Source organism: Falco naumanni, chromosome 14 (genome assembly GCF_017639655.2).
Source record: "Falco naumanni isolate bFalNau1 chromosome 14, bFalNau1.pat, whole genome shotgun sequence".
NCBI lineage: Eukaryota > Metazoa > Chordata > Aves > Falconiformes > Falconidae > Falco > Falco naumanni.
The window spans coordinates 150,947-175,605 of NC_054067.1; the positions used below are offsets into that span (position 1 = coordinate 150,947).

Genomic DNA, 24,659 nt, shown 5'->3' on the forward strand with positions numbered 1-24,659 from the left:
GAGTATGGCAGCGGCTGGGGCATGGGCAGGGGGGTGGCAGCACCGGTGGGGAGGGGGTTAACGGGGCCATGGAGAAGCGGAAAGGCTGCAGCTGCGGGGCTGGGCCCAGCTGGCCTACATTAGCTCATCCTCTGGGACTGGGGAGGGATGTGCTCCCCGGCCACACGCCAGCGCGCTCCCGCCATGCCGCCTGCCCACGCCCACCGTGGCCCAGGTGGTGGTGGTGGTGGTGGTGGGACTACCGTTCCTCCATTGCTGCCCTACAGTGCCGCTGCTACTTGTTTTGAACGGGGAGGGCCCTCCCCTTGCATCTCAAACCGCCCTTCAGCACCGTTCGCCCCGCCACCGGCCGCAGGCAGCCAGCACCCTGCCCACGAACACCCGCAGGGCCAGTGCCTGCCGGCCTGGGCGCAGGCAGGACAGGCAGCTAGGGGTGGTCTGGCAGCCGCCCCCAGAGCAGACTGCCGTGGCCCGTGCCAGGGTAGACAGTGGTGTCCCACAGCCCTGCCAAGCATCACCCAGCCCTGAGCGCGGGGGCTTGGGCCACGGCCAGGGGATGCACAGCTGAGCTTTGACCCCAGCCCTCCTGCACCAGCCTGGAAGGAGGAGGCCAGGGAGGACCCCGCGGTTGGGCTGTGGCCAGCCGGTGTAGGAGGAAAAGGCTCCTGGGCCAGGAGACCTAAGGAATCTCTGGCTTTTCCTGGCCTGGCTGGCTGCCCGCAGGCAGGTGGGAGGCTGCTGGGCTCAGCCACGTTCCCCGTGCACTGCGTGCTGTGGCAGCTCCTTTGCACACTGCCTGCAGTGCCAGAGCCCCTGCACTGTGGTGGGGAGCTTGGCAGCGGGGCCGGTGGGGCAGTACGGCAGTGCCAGGGGCATGGGCAGAGTGGGCAGGGGTGGGCAGGCAGGGAGAGGCACTGCTGGAGCTGCATCTCCAGCAATGGTGGCTGCTGCGAGTGCTGCTGGGGGGTGTGAAGCCCGAGGGCTGCAAGGTCTCCAGAGTCAAATGCACATGGTGAGTGTGTACAGGCAGACCCCCACCCCAGGCAGCTGTCCCTGGGTGGGTGTGCGGGTGCTGGTCCCAGTATGGCAAGGACAGGGTGCTCTGCTGGGTCCTGGCTCTCTGAGTGGGCAAGCACGGATCCTGGGTGCCCTGGGATGGGAGCGGGCTGAGCAATCGCTGGAGCCCTCCAGTCCTTGGGGATCTCTGGCTGCAGCCAGGGGGACAGGCAGGGCTCACTGCCCCACCTGCGGCTGGTGATGGAGATCCTGGGTGGGTGTGGGACACTGGCTGTGCCAACATCGTGGGCTAATCCCAGCTGCCGGTAGCGAGCACATGCTGCTGGCATGCTACCAGCTATCTCGGTCCTGCCATCTGGGCACCGTCAGCATCCATCAGTCCCCTAATGCCCATGCTGGGCTCGCAGGTGAGAGCGTGAGACCTCCACCTCAATACGGAGTGCAGAGCGGTGCGCCAACAGCCTCTGAGGCCACCCGAGGACCCCTGTGCCCTGGTCAGGCCTGGAGGATGGGCAGGCCCAGGCTTCAACCCCATCCCTGGGGAGCAGCAGGGCTTCGCACTCGCTCTGGCATTTCCGCCGGCAGTGGCAGGAATGTGGTGGCCGCGGGAACAATGCCGGCACCTTGCGCTGGTCCCCTCCGTGACAGTGTGAGGAGCAGCTGCCCAGGCACAGCCCTGCTCTCAAGGAGCCGGCAGGAAGCAGATGGAGATGACACCGGCAGCCGTTTCCTGCAGCAGGACGCGCTGGCTTTCTCCACGGTTGCTCCAGTTGCCAAGCCAGTGGGGCCGGAGGGACCTGCACTCCATGGGCATCCCTGCTCAGACCTGCCAAAGCCCTGTGCCACACGCCGGCAGCAGCGCCTTGCTGCGCCCACCCTCCCCAGGCCCGCTGCGTGCTGGCTGCACCATCCCCGGCGCGGCTGTGCCAGGCCACTCTGCCAAAAAGGCAACTGGCGTGCGGCCGCACGTTGCCTGCGTGCCAGGAGCCTGCGAGCTGCTGCCCAGGAGCAGGAGCTGAACCAGCAGGAACCTGGGGAATGGGAACCTTTGCTGCCATCCCCCAACTCTGCCCAGCACTCTGCCAGGGGGCGGTGGGAGAGCCTGAGGAAGGAGCTGGCTGCCTTTGGAAGGCTCCAGCCCCTCAGAGAGCCCCGGAGCCCTGGGCAGGGAGGGCGGCAGAGCCGAGCTGCAGCTCCACGTCATGGGATGCTGTGGCCCGGCAGCAGCCACCCCCAGGCCGCACAGCGCAGAGCTACGTGAGGGATGGCAGGCTCGGTGCGAGCACCCAGCACAGCCCTGCAAAAACCTTGCACAATGGAGTTTTATTTGGAACAAACGGTTTCCCAATAAATTATGTAATTTAAAAATTTTAAAGACAAGAAAAAGAGCCACAAGGTAGGGGTGCCCCCAGCAGCTCAGCCAGTGCACGGGGACCACACAGCCAGACGGACAGCTGTGGGCTGAGCAACAGCAGTGGCGGGGGCTCTGGGATCTGCAGCCCTCCCCTCCCGCAGCAGCCCCCCTCAGCCGAGGCCGCGCAGTCCCTGGCCCAAGCAGGCAGGACTCTGCTTAGTGTTTCACTGGGACAGGCCTCCCTCTTGCACCCACAAGTTGCCAGGCCCCAGGGTGTCCCCTTCCCAGCTGTCTGTGACCCTGGCACTACAGCACCCACGCATAGCCCCCAGCTGCTCCTCTGGACCTCGAGGTGGATTTCTGGCTCCTTTCCCCCCTCCCCTTCTGCCTCCAGCCTGTACCCCCTGGACGAGGGGGAGGCCAGTATCCACCACCACTCCGGTTCCCCACCCCGAGTCCTACCCCTGTGGCTCTGCACGCAGGGCTGGGAGGGACAGGGGCTGTGTCCTGCTCCATGCCTTGCCCAGGGACAGCCCTGGAGAAGCTCACTGCCTGACCCAGGCCCCTCCAAGCCACCCAAGATCCTGTGTCCCAGAAGGAAGCTGGGGCACGGGGGAAGGGAGAGAGGAGAGCAAGGCCAAGTGGCAGTGGCAGAAGGCTGGGAGCGCTGGGAGAGAGCTGCGTGCCAGACACTGCACCCCGTGAGGGAGGGGAGAGGGCAATACCCTGCTGAAGGGAAGCCGCCAAATGTCCAGGTAACTTTCCTGGGTCAGCCGCGGTCCCGCTTTCGTAGCACAGTGAGGGGTTGGCCAGGTCTGCTGCATGGCTGAAGGTGCCCAACGCCAGCCCAGGGCAGAGCACGGGGCTCTCACCAGTACAGTCAGCACACACCAGCACGCATACTTTGCACCTGCAGGGACGCAGCCTACGGGCTGAGTGCCAGCCAGCCATGCCATGGCCTTCAAGAGCACTGACAGTCTCCACCCTTCCCCACAGTGACTCCAGGCAGATGGGGGTGCAAAGGAGAAGCATGACTTGGGGAACTGGTGACAACACTGCCATGGGAACATCAAGCTGCTGGCACAGTGCTTGGGTATCAACAGATCCACCCAGCTCCCAAGGAGAAAGCAGGAGGCTCCTGTCAAAGATGGCAGTGCAATGAGTGTGCAGGTCCTCTGCAGCGTAGGGTACAGCGTTGGGAAGGAGAGGGGAACACATCCCTTCCAACTGTAAACACAGCACTTGGAGTAGCTTAGAGCCTTCTACCCTCTGGAGCTGTCAGAGGCCTGGCCTCCGCGCAAGGCTGGCAGCACAGGCCTCCGCTTTGGCACACAGGCAGGAGTCACTCCTCATCCCCAGCAAGCAGGAAGCTGTAGAGGAAGTTGATGGCACGCTGGCGGTCCTGCTGGGTCTGCTTTGCCACCAGATTGGGTGGAGGGCGCAGGAGGAGGCTGGAGAACAAGGCGGCTGCAGAGGTACAAAAATTAAGTTACTGGTCAGGAATGGAGGCCTTGAAAGGGACCAGGAAGGCATTACGTTCCAGTGAGCGCAGCAGGAGCACAGCAGAGAAATGACACACTTACCGATCATGGCGACGCTGACGTTGTTGTCTTCAGAGTATCTGAGCAGCTCTCGGAGGAATGACATTAGGTACCGAAACACGCTACGATGGCAACGAGGCAGCTGAAAAATCACCTGCAAAGGAAACAGGAAGCTCTCCCAGCTCACATCGCTGCAGCCTGGACACACCGTGGCAGTCTGGACTCCAGATGGGCAGCCTTCCCCCTTCCACTACCTTGAGCCACTGCATCACTACTGGCATGAGCCACAGACCCAGGAAGCAAGCAATGAGCCACCAGCTGTAGCCTATGTAGCCTAGTACCGATGGCACTCACGGGCTTTGGCTCCTGGTAGCACTGCCTCTAGGGTAACTGTGTCACCAGGCAAAAAACTACCGCTGCCCTGGGGCTGCTTCCCGCTCATCTCCAGTCAGATCCCAGCTCTCACCCCCATGAACTGCACAGCAGCAGCACAGAGACCAAGACAAGAGGTTTCTGATGCAAGTACTGAAAACGTGCCCCCAAAAACTTCCTCCTCTGCCCAAGGACATGCTTGGCCTTGCTTGCTGCCCCACCGGCTATTTTTAAGAGCCGCTCATTGCCCTTATGGGAAGCACAGGAACTGCAGCTCTGAGCAAGTGCTTAAGCCCCCAAGACCTGCGGAGGCTCTTCCACTCCCCAGGGCTGCTATTCCCTGTGTGCTCCACCACGACAGCCAGGAGACGACAGCCAGGAGACGATGCCGTGCCAACCTCAGGACAGGAAAGCACTGCCACAGTACCCAGGTCATCCTGCCCACTGCAAAGAACCTCCGAGTGCCTGATCCCAAAGCCTCCTCACCAGCTCACGGGAAGGGAGCAGGACTCAGCAAGCCGCAGGACCAAGGCAGAGCTCACCGCAGGGAGAGCTGCCCTGACCCTGCAGCAAGTGGACAAGCACAGAGGCAGCGCCGCACCTGTCGGCATAGCCGGCTGTTGTATGACCAGTCAAGGCACCGCTGGTACAGCTCGTAGCAGATCACTGGCTCTGGCAGAGCCTCCAGGAAGATGAGAAGTGCTTCAGCCACGGAGTGGTTACTGCCCGCTGGACCGGTAGGAATCAAGGGACATGCTGAGCAGATGGATCACCTCCCTCTCCAGACTACTACCTACCTCTCCTCCTTCCCAGCTGCCTAATCTCTGCTTCCTCCTTGCAGGTCTTGGAAGTTCCCTGTTTGCTTAACTGCTCCCTGACATCAAAGCCCTCCTCCTCTTCCTCCATTGTCCCCCATCCATGGAAAATCCTGCCCCATCCACCCTCCACTGTTTGCCCACGCTCTAACCCAGCGGCCCTCAAACTTTTGAACCAGGGGGCCGGTGCGCGGATGAAGTGGCAGGCAGTCATCTGCGGCTGCTTGGTTTCCCCCCCCCCCAACCACTGCTGGGGTGGGGTGGGGGGGTTGTCTGTAAATACCGGGGGCCGCATTGAGGACCCTGGGAGGCTGTATCCAGCCCACAGGCCGTAGTTTGAGGACCCCTGCTCTAGCCCCACAGAAATCCTCAGCTCCATTAGCCCTTTCTCCAGATCATGCCCCCCAGCACTCAGCCTCACCAGCTCTTGTGCTTGGCACAGCCTCGAAGAGGCTTCCAGAGCCCCAGCCCCCTGGCTGCTTTAGCCAACATAGGTTAAGCTTCAAGAGGTTGTCTCCGGGGGGACAGAGGGGAGGCAATCCCCCTGTAGGGACCCTGCCACCTTGAGGTCACAGAGCTCTCCTTGCAGAGCTGAGAACCAGCAGGCTCCTGGGAAAGTCAGGCGCAGAAAGGATACGGATTGTCTCAGGGATATTGGTGTCCAGGCAGTCAATAATCTGTTCCAACTCTTCTTGCATGCCCGGAGTCTGGAACAGGTCCTCCTGCCAAAACCAGCACAGGGATGGACAAAGTCATCTTCCTCACAGAGGCTGAGGCACATAGTGACAGTGGGGTGAAAGCTGGTACCCCCAGCCCAGTGTCTCAAGCACAGGGGATAACCCCTGCCCTGTAAATACCAAACTGGAGTTGATCTCCAAGTGTGAGTGATGAATTGGGTTACCAAGCCCTCGAGAGCCTCCCAGCATGGCGCAGGCCCTCTCCCTCACCTGGTGGCAGGCATGCTTGAACAAGTGGTCCACCAAGAGCCAGATCTCCTTCGGGATCTGCAGTGGCATCTCACTTGTGTCCTCGCTGTCCAGGGAGCCCATCTGTAGAATGGATTTCTCCTGGTGGCAAAGAGCACAGGGGGTTTCAGGGAAACCTCAGTCCCTCTGGAAGGGCGTTGGTAAAGAAAGCTTGGAGAGGGGAAGGAGCAGGACCCAGGACTCCTCTGGCCCTTACTTGCTTTTACAGCAGCGAGCCATCGTTCTGTAGGTCCCAGCTCCACTCCCTTCCACTGCCCCACAGAACAACCTGCCTGCTCCACCATGACACTGCAGAAGACGGTCAAGTTTTCCCACTTACTCGTGCAAAGCAGCTGATGAGCTCAACTGCTTAGAAATCTCCATCACACCAATCTTTAATGGGATTGATGTTTTTTCCTTGATTTTACTCTTATTTTATGATCGCTCATGACCCTGTGCGATCCCAAGAAAGAAGCCATGCACAGCTCTCCTGAAGCATATCCAGCAGAAGTACCCAGAAGAGACCAGAATAAACAGGAACAAAACCCGAGGACACCAGCAGAGAGGAGCACCACGAGCCAAGCGCAAAGGACTTCGTTTCAGCTGTCAGCTTACACAACAACTGCGATTGCTGTCCCTCTGCAGCACACAGAATCACTCACAGCTAGCCAGGGCTGGGTTCGGCATCCCGCTGCGCACCCAGACACGTGAGGTTGGCACAAGCCCCGCCAGCACAGGCAATAGCCACGTCTGCCACACAGCACAGCTTTGCCCCACACACCACTAGATTTTACCCAGCCAGCAGATGCTAGGTCACAGCTACACGTCTGCCTTACTCATCTCCAAGCACACAGGCAAGATTCGGAAGCAGCATGTTAGCCAAGCCTGTTAAGGCTTTCCTCTAAGAGGGACGAAATAAAAGCTGCGGAAGGGCTCTTCAACAGAAACTCCCCACCCCAGGGCATCGCGGCACCAGGGCTGAGCACCAGAGCAGCGCTTCACTCTGCCAGGCTGCCCTTGGCGTAACTTGGAGAGCTGGGGAGACCCCCAAGGCAGGGGAGCCCGACTGCTTAGAGCAGAGGAAGAGGGTCCCGGCTCCTCAGGGCAGAGGAGGAGGATGAGGAGCCGGCGGCTGCGGCGCTGGGCCTTCGGTTTTCCTTGTGCATTGGCCGGGCCCCGAGCGCCCTCTCCTGCCACGTGCCAGGAAGGGAAGGCAAGTCTGCATCCTCTGCGGGAAGGGAGATGCTCTGCAAAAGGATGTTCCCAGAAGGCAAGCACCAAACTCCTCCCTTGTCCTCGGCTAGAGAGCTTTATCTAGTTCAGCATCCGAGTTCAAGCTCCTCTTGGAGAGCGGACATCCATTCCCTCTCCTGTTTCACCCTGCACTGACAGCCTGGAGGGGGACAAGTCACCCAGCCCGGGAAGCCTGAACAGAGTCCACTCAAACGCGTTAACAGATGTCTGAGCCAAGCGCAGGGAGAGCAGGAAAAATGCTGCCACACACACACACGCACCCCAGCGTCTCCCACTTGCCCTTTCAATGACTTGCTTGGCCCCCAGTGCGGAGCACAAGTGCAAAGGAAAGCAGCAATCCTGCTCAGGCATCAGTGGCTGCATGAGCCGGCAGCCCAAACTCTGCTGCTCAAGGAAGTGGAGAAACGTCTGTCTCCTCTATGTGGCCCTCCCTCAGCCTCCATCAGGACATAACAACATGGAAAGAGCACAAGACTTCAGTTTTCTAATTCAGCCTTCTCCCCACGTGTCTGAAGGGGGTGCTATGGTGAATCCCACCTTATGTGCATGGTTAAAGCTAATTCAGATATGTTCAAGGCTGCCAATCTTTTCTGGAAATATCTATCATTGCTGCCAGGATCAGGGAGAGTATTTTTTCCCCAAAGCGAATTTGGTAAGCTTTAAGCAGCTCGGTTGGGCTGGCCCCATCTTGGCTACAGGGTCACTTTTGTGCTCCTACATGTTCTCATCCAGCCCACAGCTGTGCTAAGAGGCTTTGCTGGAACAAGCGCTCCCTCTGCACCCACCTCCCCTTCCCTCTTCAGCAGAAAACAAGGGGAAAACTCACTCTTTACACACAAGTCACTAAGAAACAGACTTCCCCAGCAATTGCTTGCATTACCTTTTCTAAGAAGCTGTCTTCTCCCTGAGAGCAGTGGGAAAGAGAGAAGAGGGAAAAGTATCGTTAAGAGAGAGAATGCACTCTCAGATTAGGCAGAAACCTAATTTGCATTACAAGAACCCACTGAATGCTAGGTCCCTCACACATTTTGCTGACATGGCCAAAGTTAAACCTGTGGTGAGAGATTTGCCTGCCAATTAGCAAAAATCCTGCTCACATGATGCACAACCTTGTCAGGATTTCTGCAAACTCCTCAAATGGGCCTTGCAGCACCACTGTTCACTATCCAGCAGACAGTTAGGCCATAGGCAGAGGTGTCTGCCAGGAAGAATTTTCCCTTCTTGAATCCTTCTGGTCAGAAATAAATATCCCTGTATTATTTCAGCCATCTTCCCTTGTGACCAGGGCAGAGATAAAACATTCACTAGGCTAAATCCGTATTTCTGAGTGTGGCAGCTGTGGAGCTAACAGGCCCCCTAAGCAGCTTTGTGTATAGTCAGGGAAATGAGTGTTTGTGCTCAAAACCCCAGGCTGCTCGTCTGTCTCAACCTAATAGCATTAACACACTGCAAGGAGGAGCATACCAAAGCCCCCTCCAGGCTTCGTGTCCAGTCCCTCAGGCGATCCTGAACCACAGCATCCGTTTTCCAGCGCAGCACAGGCTGGCAGCACAAGACAGTGCTTAGTGGAGTCCGCAGGAGGAAACAGAAGCAGGTTGCTCAAGCTGAGTTTTGGCGGATCGACCTTTAAAGGGTGGGAGCATTCAAGAACTGAGCTGGAAACATAGCTGCAGCTGCCGCTGCGCAGGGCAGGCCTGGGAGGGAGCAGCATCTCAGGCTCCCCTGTGGCTTCTGCAGCGCCTGCTTCCTTTGGAGGCTCACCGAGTTTTAACACAGCCACAACAGACCAGCCTTTTGCAGAGAACAGCTTGCTTCAAACATGAGATGGCGCAGGTTCTTCTTCCAAGGCATAGGGGGAGGGACCACAGTCACAGGTTTGGGATGCCAGATAGCCATGCTGCACAGGAGAGAGGCTCGTTTCATAACTGGGTGAGTCATCTCAACAGTCTCACTACCACCTACCTGACTGCTTGCCCTGCTGTTCACCTCTCTTCCTGTAGCGTTGGGCACAATTAGCTCCATGAGACTAACCTGCTCCTGACAGAGATTCTTCAAGAGGCTTTTTAAAGCCCACAGTAGGATTCCAAGAAAAACCAGGATGAGACCTGATTCTGAAATCCCGAAGGTGAGATGCTCAAGTGTCAGCAGCTTCTCCCAGGAGAACTAGGAGAGCCATTTCCAAAGAAGCTCCCACCTACACTTTGCTACCCTGCATCAAATGGCCTCTCAGACCCTTACCGACCTGCATTTTCCAGGCCCCACTCTGCTGAACACAGATACAGTCTAGCCAGGCTGAAAAAAATCCTTGATGAAGTGAATGACAAGCCCTAACACTGCATAAGTGCAGGAGGGAAAACGTTTTTTAATACACAAACATACTGCCTTCCTTGCACACAGTCTAAACATCAGCTAAAGCCATGTCACTGGACCAGAACACTTCTGGGCTGCAGAGTAGGCACCATGTGCACCACTCTCCCTTGCAGGAAGCACTCAGCTTGTCCTGCCTCCCAAGAATTTCTCAACTCATAGGTATGATCAAAACTAAAAGACCTCAAATAGCTTTATAATCTAAGTGACTGAATTTTGCTTTGGGCCGTTAAACACACTGGATTCCTTGAGTTCTGGTAACACGTTCCCATTGAAGTACTGCTGTCACACTGACCTCACTGACACATGAGACTGTTCCTTTGCTGCAGATACTGGGACAGGGTGCTCTCCTCCAATTGTTTTGCTTCCTGCGCTTCTATACGTTTCGCTGAATAACAGAAGAAGGAAACCCACAGGTAAAGGAAGCAGAAGAAGCCTCAAAGTACACTTAGAAAAGTAAATAATAGCGTGTGTCTGTGAGGGCAGAAGCTACGAGTCTAGGCACAAGTTCCTATCTATCAAGCAGGAAGTCAGTGCTGAGCACTGAGCAGGAAAACGCAGGTGGAAAAGCCACAAAGACCGACATAATGCTCCAGACCAAGTTCGACACACTTCTAGAACAAGGCTGACTTTCAGTCGAATCCTTAAAAGTACGAGGAGCCAGAGGCCTGGATTAGCTGCTTGAATTGAAGAGGCAAACATGTATCTTGCCACCTGGATTCTGCTTAGCCTGATCTTATGATTACAAAATCAAATTTCTGGTATAAAAGCGGCCTTTCTGAATGTTGGGCCTGTGAGAAAAGTAGACAAAACAAAAGGTGGGAACTGGAAGAGGCAGCAAGAGGCGTGGTGCAACTGCTAAAGGGAAGACAAAGAAGTGGAAGCAGATGGGAGTGGAATCTGTCAAATCTACAGATGTGAAAAAACAGCAGCTCACTGGACAAAAAAAAAAATGCATGTTAGGATGAGACTGCAAGATATGAGAAGAGAGGAAAGGTATCACATGTCAGAGAGACTAAAAGAACTGGGCTAATCTTTCAAGTGAACAAAAAAAGAAATGGCTTTTCTAGCTAAACCAGAACAGGTAAATAGACTAAACCTCCAGAACCTCACTGAAGCAAGGCCAGAAGAAATTGCTCACTGCGTCACTGTGAGAGGAACTGGCCAGAGAGGCTGCAAGACTGGCCGTTTGCTGAGCTGTACTCATCAGTACACCTAACAGCATTGAAGTTCTTTCTTCGGTCCTCCTGCTTCTGCTTGTTCCTTCCCTGGAGAAGCACAAATGCCACAAGTGTCCAGAAGGAAAAAGATCCTGGTGTCCTTGTCACTGCAGAAGCTTAGGCACCTCGAGGAAAGCATTTCAATCATTCCTCTTGTGACACACCAGTGCCACCCAGCTGAGCCTGCCAGCACCAGCACAAGAGTAACAAAACACAAGGTGCTGGGATCACCTTTTTGTCCCACCAAACAATATTTAGAACCTGCTCAGAAACAGAGGATGAAGTACAGGCTGTCAAAAGCCATTGGTTGTGGTGGAAGGAAAAAATAAGAGCACCTCGAGCTCTGGAAAAAGTCAATCAGCTCAAAGCCAGCACAGATGACCCAAGCTGAAGGCTTGCTTTTACTCCTGCTTTTAAGAGTAAACAGAAGGGAATATGCTCTCTCCCTGTTAAGAGAGCTGCTCCAGAATGCTGTCACTCACCAGGTCAATGAGTTTGGTGACTGGAACTTCTCGGATCGGTCGCCTCATTCGGCATAAGGCCTCCAGAGAGGTGCCAAAGCAGCTGGGCAGGTAGGTCCCACTGATGGTAAGGAAATAGTCCTTCCCTCGGTCCAAGTGAAGCACAAGAATATCCTCGATTTTATCCTCACCAGAGTTCAGAAGGGTTACCGAGTCCTTACTGACATACACATCCAGGGAGATGTCTGTGCTCTCATCTGCAACAAACAGGAGCTCTCAAGAACACACAGACACTCTCCAACAGGTATGACAAGGACGAACATACAGTGGCAGTGACAAAGGCCACAAAACCGAGAAGACAGACAAGCATGATGGTGAGAAAGGCGAGACACAGGAAAGGCTGAGTGGAGATGGGGTAGAAACTACCGCTGTAGAAACTATGGTAAAACTCACCTGGCTCCAAGTAACCTTCACAAGGCTCGGCCCGAAGCCATGGCTTACAGTAGTGGCTATCGTTGAGCTTTGGGATGAAGGAGAAGTGACAGGTGACCTGCCCATTATTGGTAATCTGGAACTTCTGCTTCTGCAGCTGACGGAACTTCACATTCTCAAACTCAAACTGCAGAGCAAAGAGAAAACACAAATCATGTTAGTGGCCAAGATGGGGGACACAGCTAGTACTCGGACTCTGCAGTGCCCATGACTGAGAAGTGCCCACAGAACGCAGAACGCCTAACACAAGACCTGCCAAGAAGCCAGGACAAGATGTCCCTTCTAATCCAATTCCTGATCATAAGATAATGGATACAGTTCAATTTCCTATAATCCAGTTTACTGAACCAAAGTCTTTAAAAGTAGTTCTAGCACTTCTAATGCTGCTGGGCTTGGGAAGCGCACAGCAATTCAGGTTTCATCCTCACTTCTCTCCTGCTTAGCTCCAGCGAAGGAAGAAAGTCATTCTCCATCCTGTCCATTATACGAACGATGTCTTCAAACAACTTTCGATACTTCTGCTCATCCACAACCTTTACCTGTGGAAGGTAAGAAAACAGTCAGCAAAGTTTCTGACCAGCTTCACAGGAACTCTGTTGATCATGAGTAAACCGCAGAAGTTAAATATTTCTCCAAGCACTTGCTATGTGCAGCTGAAAGGCAAAGAGAATCTGCTCCAAGCTGCATATGCAACTTTACGCATGTTTTACCCCTACAAATGTCAGACAAAAAGGGTCCTTCTGGCCACTGATCGCACACAACTGGGAGATTACTGGGTGTGATTTCTGTGGAACAGCATTGGCATCTCGCAGCATTATTCACGATTTGCTGGAGCAGGAGGAGAAAGGCTCTCCTTTAAGGAGACTTGAGCTACCTAGGGAGCAGGAGGTAGCAAAAATGGACACGGACTGTCTCTATACAGTAAGCTAGGAAACTAAAACCTGCTGACAGCCATTCACCACCAAAGAAGTTCAGATGTGAACCCATGTCTTGCTCTCTTAACACATCAGAAGCAACGCTGCAACAGCAAGCACAATTATTTACAGGTTTCTGCTGAGTGAAGAGAAAACAGTAGCTCATCTGTTCTAGTACTAGACATTGGGGGTTATACCCTGAAAAGCTAAGCAGCAGCATTAAGGTGGTCAATGGGAATGCCCTTCTATTTACTACATGACCGCACCTGCTTGGGTGCATCCAGCATCCAGCAATCGAGCAAACGAGTGAGCATTACTGTCCCGGTGCTACACAGCTAAGGTGCTGTGTAGTTGTTGTACAGTTGTTGCTGTAAAGACCACAGCTGCCAAGTTGTTTGCTGAGCAGAGGCTGGCACCGCTGCCAAACAGCAGCACACCTACACAGTGGAGACATTTTTATTTACTCTGCCCTCTTGCAGCAGCACTAGCAGGAGTGCCTTGACTATACAATCCATCTCCCGAAGGAATGCATGACAATATTGTGATCTTACTCTAGCATATAAAAAAAGTTACCCCGATGCGGAAAAGTGCGCTGACTGGCTTGTGGTCACTAGTCTTCAGGTCCATATGACTGCAATACCGGAGCTGATTTATGTTCCCTCCTCTCCAAAGGATTCGATCACACCATGCTGGCACACGACACTTTCCACTACAAAGAAAAACAGGTTACCAGGGAGATCCAACAATCCCAGTAAAACATCCAAGCTGTTCCTCTTCCTGGCCAGGCACCTCCCTCCACCCCCACCACTGGTGACTGCATCAGCAGTGATGGGATGAATTCCTATCACTTCCCTCAACTTGAATACTACATCATTTCTTCTGCTCTCTTTGCCTTGTCCTATATAGTAGCTAAAATTCCTGTCTTTTCCAGCATCAGGAAACAAAATAACCTCAAACAAGACTCGTTGCACAGCTGAAAGCCATGTGTACTGGGACCCAAGCTGCACCAGTTTCTTTTGCTGCGAGATCTTTCTGCCCACTACTATCTGATCCATCGCCTACTGTTTCCACTACAGAAAGTCTACTCAGCTATTACTATTATGTTATGAAGTCTGAACCCTGGGTTATCCTTCTCCAGATTAACGACTGTGCTGATTCATAACCACAGAGACAGTAAAAATCCAACTGCTATGTGGTTTCAAACTTCTCCTTGGGAGTTTCTCCGTTTAGAGCAAGCTTCTGCAGCAGATGCATAAAAGTCTGTGGGAAGCACCAAGCAGAGATCAGCAAGCAGGAACCACTGCTGCTATCGCAGCATAGCCACCCCTGTGGGTGTGCATGTCAGGGGACAGGATGACTCAGAGGGAGCATTTCCTTATCTCTCCAATTCTTTTTATACTGTTTGTCTGTCCCTGGTAGCAGAAAAAAACCTCTGGTGCAGGGCCACTTGCGAGTTCAGGCTTTACCCACCTTCATCTATTGAAATCAGCAGCAACCAAAGTTTAAGGCATGTGCCCGGTCAACATATAGAGGGTCTGCTTATTTCAGAAAACAGGGAAAACAAAGGAGTACAAACTTGTCTGTGCACTCCGGCCATCACCATAACAGAGGTATTTCCAGCTCTAGGAAGCAGGAAATCAAGTTCTGTAAGAAAATTCTTTTTTATGTCACAGGTAAGCATGTCCATTGGCAGCTGATTTACCTGGAGTCCCAGCGATCTGTTTTAGAGTCATATTTATAAGTGGGGATGAATTTAATCTCTCCCTCGGTGAAATCTGCAAATGCTTTCTTCTGAGTGCGCTGAATATTCAGCTAAACCAGAAAAAGAACACTTAAAAAAAAAAAACAACCCAACCAAACAATACAAACCACCCCAAACCCCCTCACACACAGAGTGTCAGAGAGCAGATCTGCAGGCAGAGGAATTGCAACCTGTGGCCATGGGATTCACCAGGCATCCCCCAGATTGCCTCTCAGACCTTATAGCTTTAACAAAAGTAAAAATTCAACACATCAGTGCAACGTTTTCTAAACAGACTGAATACAAATTGACACAGCACTGCTTACCAGACCATACAGACAGCATAAAACAATAGTTAAGGGAAATATTAATTGCTCCGCTTGTGCCAAATGCCTTCATTAGTTTTCAGGCTTAAGTATCACCATCATTAATATTTCACTGCCAATCATTTTAGCAAAGGCCTCCAGGAGTGCTGCTCTGCTGACAACATGATACTACTTTCTTTTTCTCATTTCCTCTTCTGAAGAATTTCCTAATTGTTTTCCTCACAAAAATCTAAGCTATAGTTTTTTCTGCATGAAGCTTCACAGTACAACAGCAATGAGCTACAGAACAGAATCAATCAGATTTACTGTTAAATTGTGTGTCAGAGATGATATTATGCTATTTCTGTTCATATTTCACAGGTACAACCCTTCATCTTAAAGGCACATCTGGTGCTGTCTCAGTTTTCAGTGTGTTGCAAAGAAATGCTGAGCGGGGAAGACTAGAGTACAGAATTTAGGTCAAACTGGCTGAGCAGAGAGCCTTGGCTACGAGTGCTGGTCTTGTCAATACCTCTTCCAGAACACTGATTACCGCAGCTTTTGTTGGTGTTACAAATTCCTATATTCTAGCTTGTAGTTTGTATGTAAGAAAGAACTCTGCCAACGAGATGCAAAGACACCTCTATGGTAATTGCCAGGGTCACCCAGTTAACCCCGGTATAACGTACAATCTGTTTTTGTTTAGGGGGCTGATGTCCCTAGACAGCTCTGGGTGTCCTGGTGTCTAGCATCTATGTCTACAGACACTTATCGCTGGGTGTCTGCCAGCTCCTCCCAAGCACAGGCACACCTTAAACCAAGATGACCTCACAAGTACAAAGCAAATGTCAGGAGAGTTCACTGACCTGGTCGTATGTCAGCAGTTTCTGAAGCTCATTCTTACTGATAAGACTTTTCACTTCACTGGCATCAAGGAGACAAAGCCTGTAGTTCAGGTCTCCTAGCCAGATGACAACACTGAAAACAAAGACAAATGTGGAAAAGGAGAGCCAGTAGTTAGTATTGCAGGCGACACAGGGAAGAAGGGGCATAGGAGGATAGATGGTTGGTCGCTGGTGATTAAGGCTGAGACACATGGAAGACAAAAGGAAACACGAAAGATGGGAGTGTGATAGCAGAAACTCCTAGTGGCAGCAGTAACTACAGCACTAAGTCCATCTCCTTTGGAATCCTGTGTGGGGTTGAAGACTTAGTTTAACGGGAGACGTGTGAGTTTGGCTCAGTCTGAAAAAAGCCTGAGAATACCACCAACTCTCTAATGAAGTGAAACCAGTGGATCTCACCAAGCTTCATAACCTTTCAAGCTACACAAAATCCATTTAGTATTCAGGCTCTTCTTGCATACACAGGAGAGGGCAGTGGCAGAGCCTGTTAAGCAGAGCCTGCTTGTTGGCCAGTTAGGCAGGCTGATGTGCATTTATCTGCGTACTCAGACCTCGCGTGATACCATGGTTTTACCGGTTTGTTTTCCACTGCTTTTCTTCCAATCAGATCAGGCTGCTACTGTATTATCTACCCAGCAAACACTGACTGATGCAGAATTGGCAAAAGTAGAGTTAGGTTCCTGTTGAGTTTATGACCTCCAGAATGTTAGTTACTGTCCTATCTCACTCATCAGCACCTGCTCTTACTCTGTTCCTCTCTGGGTCTTCAAACAGACCTACAGCCTTCTTATTACCAGCAGCTAAAGAAACACTTGTGGTATTCACTCATTACTCTATAAAGGTTTCATTTAAAGATTAAGATCTAACCCCCTCTTCTAGTATAAAAGCTCTTCCTGTTTATAGTCAAACCTCAAAATTTCCATTAGTGGATTATCAAGGATAATCTAATATTTGAAGTTTTTTCTGTTCCAATCCACTCTGCATTCTACTTTCAGTTTTTAAATGGGTTAAATATTAACTACAAAAGCATTAATCATTTGTATCTGTTTAAGAAAACAATTCATATGGTTGGTTGTACATGTTTGATTTGGATTATTCAGCACCACTGTCACCTCATTAAAAACTAAATAAATAAAGTATTGCCTGTATATTATCCAACGAATTAGAAAATGAAACAGCAATTGCAAGCACTTGTTATTCAAACAGGCCTAAACAGCATAGCCTCTTCTCACCTACTATCCCTTCTCTTCTCCTACTCATACTCCTGTTTCCCCATCACAACCACCCCCCCCCCCCCCTCAGTTTCTTCAAGCCCTGTAACATTCAGCCATCGACTCAGGTTTGGTGCCTGCTGAAATGGAAGTATTAAACACAACACGCAAGGAAAGGGTCATTACAGACAAATTGCACAAGTCACTGCAGTGAGGTGACCACGTAGTTTGAATGCAGGAGCTCTAGCACACCAAAGGCCTTGGCACTTTCAGTTATATTTTTAAGCCAGAAAACTTATCTGCATGAAATCTCCCATTGCTGTGATTCTGACTCACTTTGGATTATTCACTACCACTTCAAAAGGGAAAACATCAAAATAAACTTACTCGTGTTTCATGATGTTGAGCTGAGGTAGACTATCATCAGGGGTTACAAAACCCATCCGAGCACAGATATCCTTATAATCCTGATTTCGCCGCTCAAAGTCCTCCACATGAGCAGCGAGGTGGGAATTGACAATGCAGAAGGTTGTGTTGTGGAACACGAACCTCACTGCCACACCACCCTTGTTGCCCTGGGGAGAGCAGGTATTGGTGGTCGTTAGTGAAGGCAGCAGGCGAGGCACCCAGGAAAAGACAGGGACAGCAGACAGGTAAATAAAACCAGACTGTGCTGCTCCTTGCACGGATACATGGAAGCAACAAATTGGCTTTGGTAACTCACCATCTTTCCCATGATTCCTGTGCCCACAGACTCCGTCATGATATCTCTAATATTGCTCAGCTGATCCTTCTTAGCAAATATGAGCAACATCATCCCAACTAGACGGACCATTTGCACCTGCAAATATAAAAGGGATCCCGATGCCTCAGAAAGGCAATGGAAATAGTTTTGATTTGCCTGCCCCACCTGACGTTCTGCTTCTCTGGCTCTCCCTGTCCCTCATTTTATTTTGTACTCAATCCCTGCTTGCAACATTACCCAAAGGACCTCCTGTCCAAAAGCAAGGTTCTAGAGCAGGGGTCCTCAAACTACAGCCCGCGGGCCGGATACGGCCCCCCAGGTTCCTCAGTCCAGGCCCTGGCATTTACAGAACCCCCCCGCCCCCCCCCCCCCCCCCCCCCCCCCCCCCCCCACCGGGGGTTGGGGGCAGGGAAACCAAGCAGCCGCAGGTGACTGCCTGCCACTTCATCCGTGCGCTGGCCCCCTGGTTAAAAAGTTTGAGGACCCTGGGTTAGAGGACAATCTGTCATCCACCAACAGCCATCAGCTGTTCTGAGCTCAGGGCTGTCTGCAAGGCAAGGGAAACTTAATAAACATGTAGCAGATCTGTCTGTGAAGTCTCAGCCTTTCACACTAAGTTGTGCTCTATCAGCAAAACAACCAGAGGAAGATACCGAGTGCTCTAGATGGGCATGTCACAGAGAGGTGCTGGCTACAGCTGTCGCTGAGGGCTGCAGGTCCAGCTGGGAGTTGATGCTCACCTTTGCTTACTCTGAACTACAGCGGAGCCTGTGACACACACTAAAGGGGAATATACAGAAAAGGTCTTATTTCCTGAGGCAAACGTGCCTGACACACAGGGTATCAAAAAGCAGCCATCTCCGAGCTATAAAGGTTTCCTTTCCAGAAACACTTGTTTTCTAATGCAAAGCCTCTTTCTGGAGCTAAGAAGTTCTCCTCTGCTGCAGAGCTCAGCCCACAGGTGTTAACACAGTGCTGATGTGCACTGTCCCAGCAGGGATCTTGGGTCTGCCGCTGATTCTTTTACACATGCTAAGCCAGTGCACCTCCCAGTTCATGATCTCCCTGCACCTTCAGAACAGTGGGGTCACAACTTTGAAAGCCAGCGACAAGGCCTCATCTTCTTGAGCGCAGTCTACACGCTCACTTTAGAGGCATAAAAACGTTAAGATGTGTTGGGATTCAGTCTGTGTAGTGAGGGAAGAAGCTGAAATCAGAGAATTCAAGTGGAAGAGCCCAAGCGCTCAGTCCACTCTGCAAGAGTGGAATTTGTACGCAACCACAAGTTTTATCTACATTTCAGTCACTTCCACCCGCCTGCGGCCATATCCTGTTCTCTCCCTTTCACAAGGGTGGGAGAAATTCACATGAAACTCAAGTAAAGCACAGGGACAGGCCTCTCCACAGTTCAAGTCATGACCCCTGGCTCCCTCTTGATGCATCTCAGCTCAGCAAGGTGCTGTTTTCCTGCTGTGATTACCTGTAACACATGCCACTGAGCTGAACTCAATGCAGGTAGGACAGGGGTGTGACAGGGGTGAGCGCATGGGCTAAGGAGGAAGGAGAAACCAGTTAATGTATTTAGGGCTGATATCTACAGCTGAAAGGTTTGCTACGGCAGAGATCAACAACAGCTCACTCTACACCAGCCAGAATAAAGTCCTCCTGCCACAACTGAAGCAATTCTGTCTCAAGGTAGCAGCTTCTGTTAGATTTCACTTCATAAATCATCCCATCCCTTCAAGGAAAAGCTATTAATTTAATTTACCTGCCCAAGACACACCTTGCTTCTATAATACAAGGGTGAGAGGTAACACAGATAAAGAACTTGAACCCACTGTTATGATTCTATTGAGCATACTACTTCCCTGACACATACCTTGTGTATTTTGTAAAGTCATTTTGATGCCCATCTTTCTAAATTTCTACTTCAAAGTACAATATCCTTCTATAACTGCGGGGCAGAAATAGGCTCTCCACATTTAAACTGTCATACTTGGCACAGGCATGGGTACACACATGCCAAGTATACATCCCTGGTTTCTCTAATCATCGCCCTTTGGGTCAGGTGAGGAAAGTGGAAGCCTCTTCTTTTCCTCCCAAACTTTCAAAGTTTTCTCTTTTCCTCCCAATCATGCCAACTGTATGACAAGACCCCACAACACTGAACAGAACTCACTTTCTTATACTTAGCCTGAGGGTGCAGGGACTTCTCCACGGCCGCCAGCCATTCTTGCTCCTTTGCAGAATCAAAGTAAAAAAAAGCCTCCGTGCTGAGGTCCAGCTCCTGGAACCTAAAAAGCCAAGCCAACTTAGCACATCCCGCCTCTCCTACAGACCATCTTCTTTCTACAGGAAGGTCCAATGTGAAACCTCTAGCAACGGCTCTCCTTGGAAGAGAAGCTCCTTATTCCCACTTGCTAAATAAAGCAGTAGAACTTCATCACAGTGCCTCTGACACCCTACTGCAATACACTGCAGCAATCATCTCTCTGAGAAGTATTACTTTAGGTGGAGGATAACCAGAGAGATCTGCAGATGCCTGAAGGAAAATCTATTTTGTTATGTCATACCAGCCTTATTTAACTCTGCCCCATCCAAATGGCTCCTTCCCCTCAGACAGCTTTTCTGAGACATAGCTCAGCTTTGTGGAACCTCTGAGAATGTGATAGGAACTTAAAACAAATACAGCCCACCAGCATCCAAAAAGAAATCCAGCACCTTAACTAAAATATGAGGTCCTTGCTACTCACCCAATGCAATAGAAGTCTGGAGGCTCTGTGTCACACACCAGCCAGGGTTCCAAGCTGCTGTCTGGAGACTGCCCATTCACATTCCACGTTCCCACAAAAAATCTACAACACAAAAGCAGTTGAATTGTTAGAAAACACAGTAAGAACTGCATCAGCCCAATCTCTCCAGCACATGCAGAGCAGCATTCAGGTTGGGAGCCAGCACAACATACAAGCTGTCCGTGTGCAGGGCCATGCCAGCTAAATTTCTAGGCTTGGCTCATTTTCAGTGACAAGCATCTCAAGGATTTTGCAGAATGTTACAAAACTACATTTCATCACTGGGGCCAGCAAACATGTGGCTATTTTAACATCATGTCATGTGGGGCAATGCTAAGACATGGCTGCCTTTATCCTCTTTCTGTCCAATTGCTTCAGTCTTACTTGAGGGTCAAGAGATCTGACCCACACAGGGGAAACGATGCAAAAGGAGAAGCTACACCGCAGGCACTTACTGACTTTCAGTCTGCACTGGTCCTTAGCTACCCAAGCTGGCTGCACATCAGCAGCTCTCAGATTTCAAATGTGGGCTAGATACGAGTTCACAGAAGAGATTAAACAGCTTTGTCTCTGTGCACACTGTTCCTCAGTCACAGCTCTAACCTGAAGTTGTGAAGGTTGACGTATGCCTTCTCTCTCTTGGCAAGCACGTGTTTGATGAGGCCTTCTCTTTGTCCCGACTGGGTGCTGGGCAAAAACATTTTGCGCATAGTGTTGGTCACTTTTGGCTGGTCTTTTGATGTACCTTCTCTCTCTCGGTGAAATCTAGGAAGGAAGCAAAAGCAGCATTAAAACGGTTCTGCTGTCTAGGAAGAGAAGGAAAAGGGAACAGAACCACCATGTTACTTACTGCCTACTTGGAGGCACAGGAGGAGGTGGGGGTTCCCGGCGAGATCCTGTTTGGTGGTTTTGCATGTTTCTCTTCTCTTCTAGGCTTAAGGTGTTGAAGTCATCGTCAAAGCCCAGAGCTCCTATAATGACAAAAATAAGCACAATGCCCTGAGAAACAATTAAAACAGCACAGATCAAGAAGGAAAAAATATAACTCCACAGAAAGCGAAAAAGCAAACGACAATAGCAATATATCAACTCTGATGACTCGGGGAATGAGACAAAGGGGTACCAACGACAAGTCAAGGCAGAAGGGAGCTTAACATGCACAAACCAAGGCACTAGGCAGAAGACAGCACTCAAGAAGGAACAAATGGTCCAGGGCAGCAGATCCAAGGACAAAGATGTTTTATTTTGTGCAACGTGATGTGAAGTGAGCAAACGGGGCAAAGGCCAGACTGCCAAGCGCAGGGTGAGACAGAGCTCCCTACCCCTGAGTGCCCCATTGCCATACAGGCCACCAGCACACAAAGGTGACAATCAGGTCAGTACCTGAAGAAGAGGCCTGCAATAGACCTGGGAGGTTCTTCTCTACCTGATGCCAGGTGGTTGAGTCCTTAGGTTCAGAAAGAGAAGCTTTCAGGTGGGCTGGGGGAAAAAAAAAAAAAAAAAGTTGGCCCTGTCAGAAACTGCTGGCAGTCAGAGGATTTCATGAACACAACTGTAACTCTGCTTACCTTCCTGTATGCTGTGCACTTCTGAAAGGAATCCTAAGCAATGCTCCTCATCAGGGATTTCAAAGAGCCGCTCTGCTGTCTCATCACCTTGTATCCGGACCTTACAGCCTGCTTCAGGCACAAACACAGACTCACAGAGTCAGCCAAGGCTGGTTTGCAGATATTATGCCCCGAGAGTGACCAGGCTTTCACGGTATCCCTTGAGCTCATCAATGAAAGCCAACTTCCAGCTATTGTTTCCAATGGAAATCGGCACCTAAGCTAGTTTCCCTATGCTTCTGAGATATGCCCCCCTGCCTGAGGTACCATCAGTCATGTTTTCCTGATTTTAGGAATACTTCTCCCTACTGCAATCTTGCAGTTTAACCAATTGCCAACACTTCAATCTGGGCATTTAAGACCACGTCTATCATGACCACTGACTCTCTGAAAGAGCCAGACAACATTAGAGGAAACACAATCCCTGCTTGACTAAAAGACAAACACGAAGTATGGAGTTTATGAAGATAAAATAAGCATGTGTCAGTGCCCAATGGGCAGCCTGCTTCCTGAAAGGAGCTTTAGCCATGCAACTGCAGTTATAAAACTTACTGTTTGTAGCTATATCGATCAGCAGAGTTTCTTCTGCCTCTGGAAAAAAGAGAAAAACGGATCAAGAGAGTTCACACTGAATGTTGCAGTAATTGAGTACTAAGAAAAGCGTACTGCCTGCTACTAACCACAAGAGAGTCCTAACAAAAGAACAAATGGCTTTAATTTACATCTGTACTATTAATAATGGCTCTGGCAGAAAGAACAGTCATATTTGGACAGCTTGGATGGCCATTTCCCACAGTCAAAGTGTCACAGGGAAATTCCCAACATTTGGAGTTCTCGCACACCTGGATGGTATGTTCCATGTTAGCGTAGCTACTTTAGGAAAGGCCAACCTGAAAACGAACTGCAGAGCTTGTCTACACAGCAAAAACAATGAGCAGAACCACACTTCATTATGTAGAAGGCTATAAGCTAATCCAGGAAAAAGTGCTTTTATTCCTGAACAAGCATTTGCCCCAGGGACATACATTGCTATTTAAATTCTTCTAAGACAAGGCCTGAAACTCGTTCCCATTCCACAGGTAGCTGTTTGGACCTGACAATTTGCCAGACTTTACAGAAGTTTTGATCTAAACATGCAGGAATCAGACTAAAGCTCCCAGCGCTGCCGTGATGGAGAAGACAGACATCAGCAGACACATGCTGAAGATGCTGGCTCTGCAGGATGCCAAGCCCACCACTCATCTGAACCATTCAAGTTCTTCACAACTGTATGCTGACAGGGAAAGATTACCCACTCAGATGAGGAAGAAGCAGGTTTCCATAAACTGTGAGTTTTAGTTTCATGGGGAAGCATTCAATCTATACGGGTGCTCAGGAGGCAGGTTAAGAAACACCACTAGTTTCAGCATTTGCCAGTAAACAGCAGTGGATTCCTGCCACCACAAGAGAGCCCACTCTAGGAGAGTTGGTACCTTGTATGCATTTAAAGCGGCTGTTGATGGGAATATAATCCGAAACAGAGTTTTCTTTCTCCTGTGAATGGATAACTACCCTGGAGATAGAAAAAAGACTTGTAAAAAACCACAGAAGTAATTCCCTCCTCGTATACCGACAAACACTGACATAGTCACCAGAGCTGTATTTACAAAGAAACGCAGTGTTTGATTCTTATTGCTGCACTGCTGGGACAGGAGAAGAGGAAGGGAAAAACCAGCTTGGAGCCACACCGGGTGTGGGTGCGTGCGGTGAGAAAGGCCACAGGCCAGTCGGCATTAGGGCAGCAGAAGCTCTGGCTCCTCGGGGAGACCCTGAGGAGCCGGGAAGGGCGCAGGCAGCGCGGCTGGAAGGCGAGGCCCTCATCGCCCTGCCTGCTACCGCGGGGACCCGGGGAAGACCTGGCCGCCGCCCCCCTCCGCCCCCCGCAGCTCCGGGGTCCCCCGAGGCCGTGGCAACGGCGGTGACCAGCTCGGTGCCGGCTGGGCGACGCGGGGTGCGGCGGGGGCGGCGAGACTGACAGGAGCCGTCCCCGGACGAGGCGCCGGCAGCGGCAGCCCTGACTCACCGGCACAAGCGGCCGGCCCAGCCGGGGGAGCGGCGCCGCCGCCCGCGGACACCCGGAGCCGAGCCGGGCCCTCGCGTCCCGCTACCGGGCCGAGCGGGCCAGGCCCAGGCTGCGCCGGCGGCAGCACCCCGACGGCCCACTGTGGGCCCCGCCGCGGCCCGGCACTCACCCGTAGCGGCCGCTCCGCCGGCCCAGGCTGAGCACGCACGGCTCCCGCCGCCCAGCCCGCACCTCCGTGCCGGCAACGCTCTGCACCGCAGCTAAGGAAACCGCCGCCGACTGCCCGTCTCCCCGCCACCCGCCCAGCCCCCCCCGGCTCCCCCCGGCTCCGGGCAGAGTCCCGGCGGATACGAGGAGGCCCCAGGCCGCGGCGGGCGGCTCCATGGCGGCGCCTCGGTCTCCCGGCGACTTCGCGCTGCTCACCGGCGTGGCGCAGAGCGGCGCCCGCCCACCAGCCACACCGCCCCCTGCCGGCGGGCGGACTGCCCCACCCGCGCCTGCCGCGGAGCGGGGCGTGCC

The 24,659-nt window shown here is 51.8% G+C and overlaps 1 protein-coding gene across 7 annotated transcripts; it reads right to left on the bottom strand.

The window, feature by feature from the left end:
* Positions 1-2,323: 2,323 nt before the first annotated feature.
* On the bottom strand, positions 2,324-24,619 carry OCRL (OCRL inositol polyphosphate-5-phosphatase). 7 transcript variants are annotated; one of them, XR_005830953.1, is made up of 25 exons: positions 24,492-24,619; positions 24,310-24,389; positions 23,551-23,630; positions 22,631-22,669; positions 22,040-22,150; positions 21,855-21,950; positions 21,322-21,442; positions 21,075-21,236; positions 20,433-20,534; positions 19,859-19,973; positions 17,659-17,775; positions 17,322-17,509; positions 15,685-15,796; positions 14,475-14,584; positions 13,346-13,481; positions 12,287-12,397; positions 11,820-11,985; positions 11,388-11,623; positions 8,199-8,222; positions 6,047-6,166; positions 5,737-5,821; positions 4,886-5,013; positions 3,955-4,066; positions 3,638-3,838; positions 2,324-3,509 (listed from the first exon to the last, which is right to left on the bottom strand). XR_005830953.1 is itself a non-coding variant. In XM_040614416.1 (24 exons), the coding sequence occupies exons 1-24, from the start codon at positions 24,522-24,524 to the stop codon at positions 3,714-3,716; spliced, it is 2,706 nt and encodes a 901-aa protein (XP_040470350.1). In that variant the 5' UTR covers positions 24,525-24,619; the 3' UTR covers positions 2,324-3,713. The 7 variants fall into 7 exon arrangements, 4 of the variants coding, with proteins under 4 accessions (XP_040470350.1, XP_040470349.1, XP_040470351.1 ...); XM_040614416.1 differs by having other exon boundaries at positions 2,324-3,838; positions 22,040-22,147; XM_040614415.1 differs by having other exon boundaries at positions 2,324-3,838.
* Positions 24,620-24,659: the final 40 nt, after the last annotated feature.

What these genes read in the sequence shown, in the direction of transcription:
- OCRL (XM_040614415.1), bottom strand. Translation starts at nt 24,524, where the DNA reads ATGGAGCCGCCCGCCGCGGCCTGGGGCCTCCTC. An exon ending in GTCAACCTTCACAACTTCAG is followed by an intron (nt 20,535 to 21,074) that starts GTTAGAGCTGTG and finishes TTTGTGTTGTAG; the next exon opens with ATTTTTTGTGGGAACGTGGA. An exon ending in CAATATCCCTGAGACAATCC is followed by an intron (nt 5,014 to 5,736) that starts GTATCCTTTCTG and finishes CTACCGGTCCAG; the next exon opens with CGGGCAGTAACCACTCCGTG.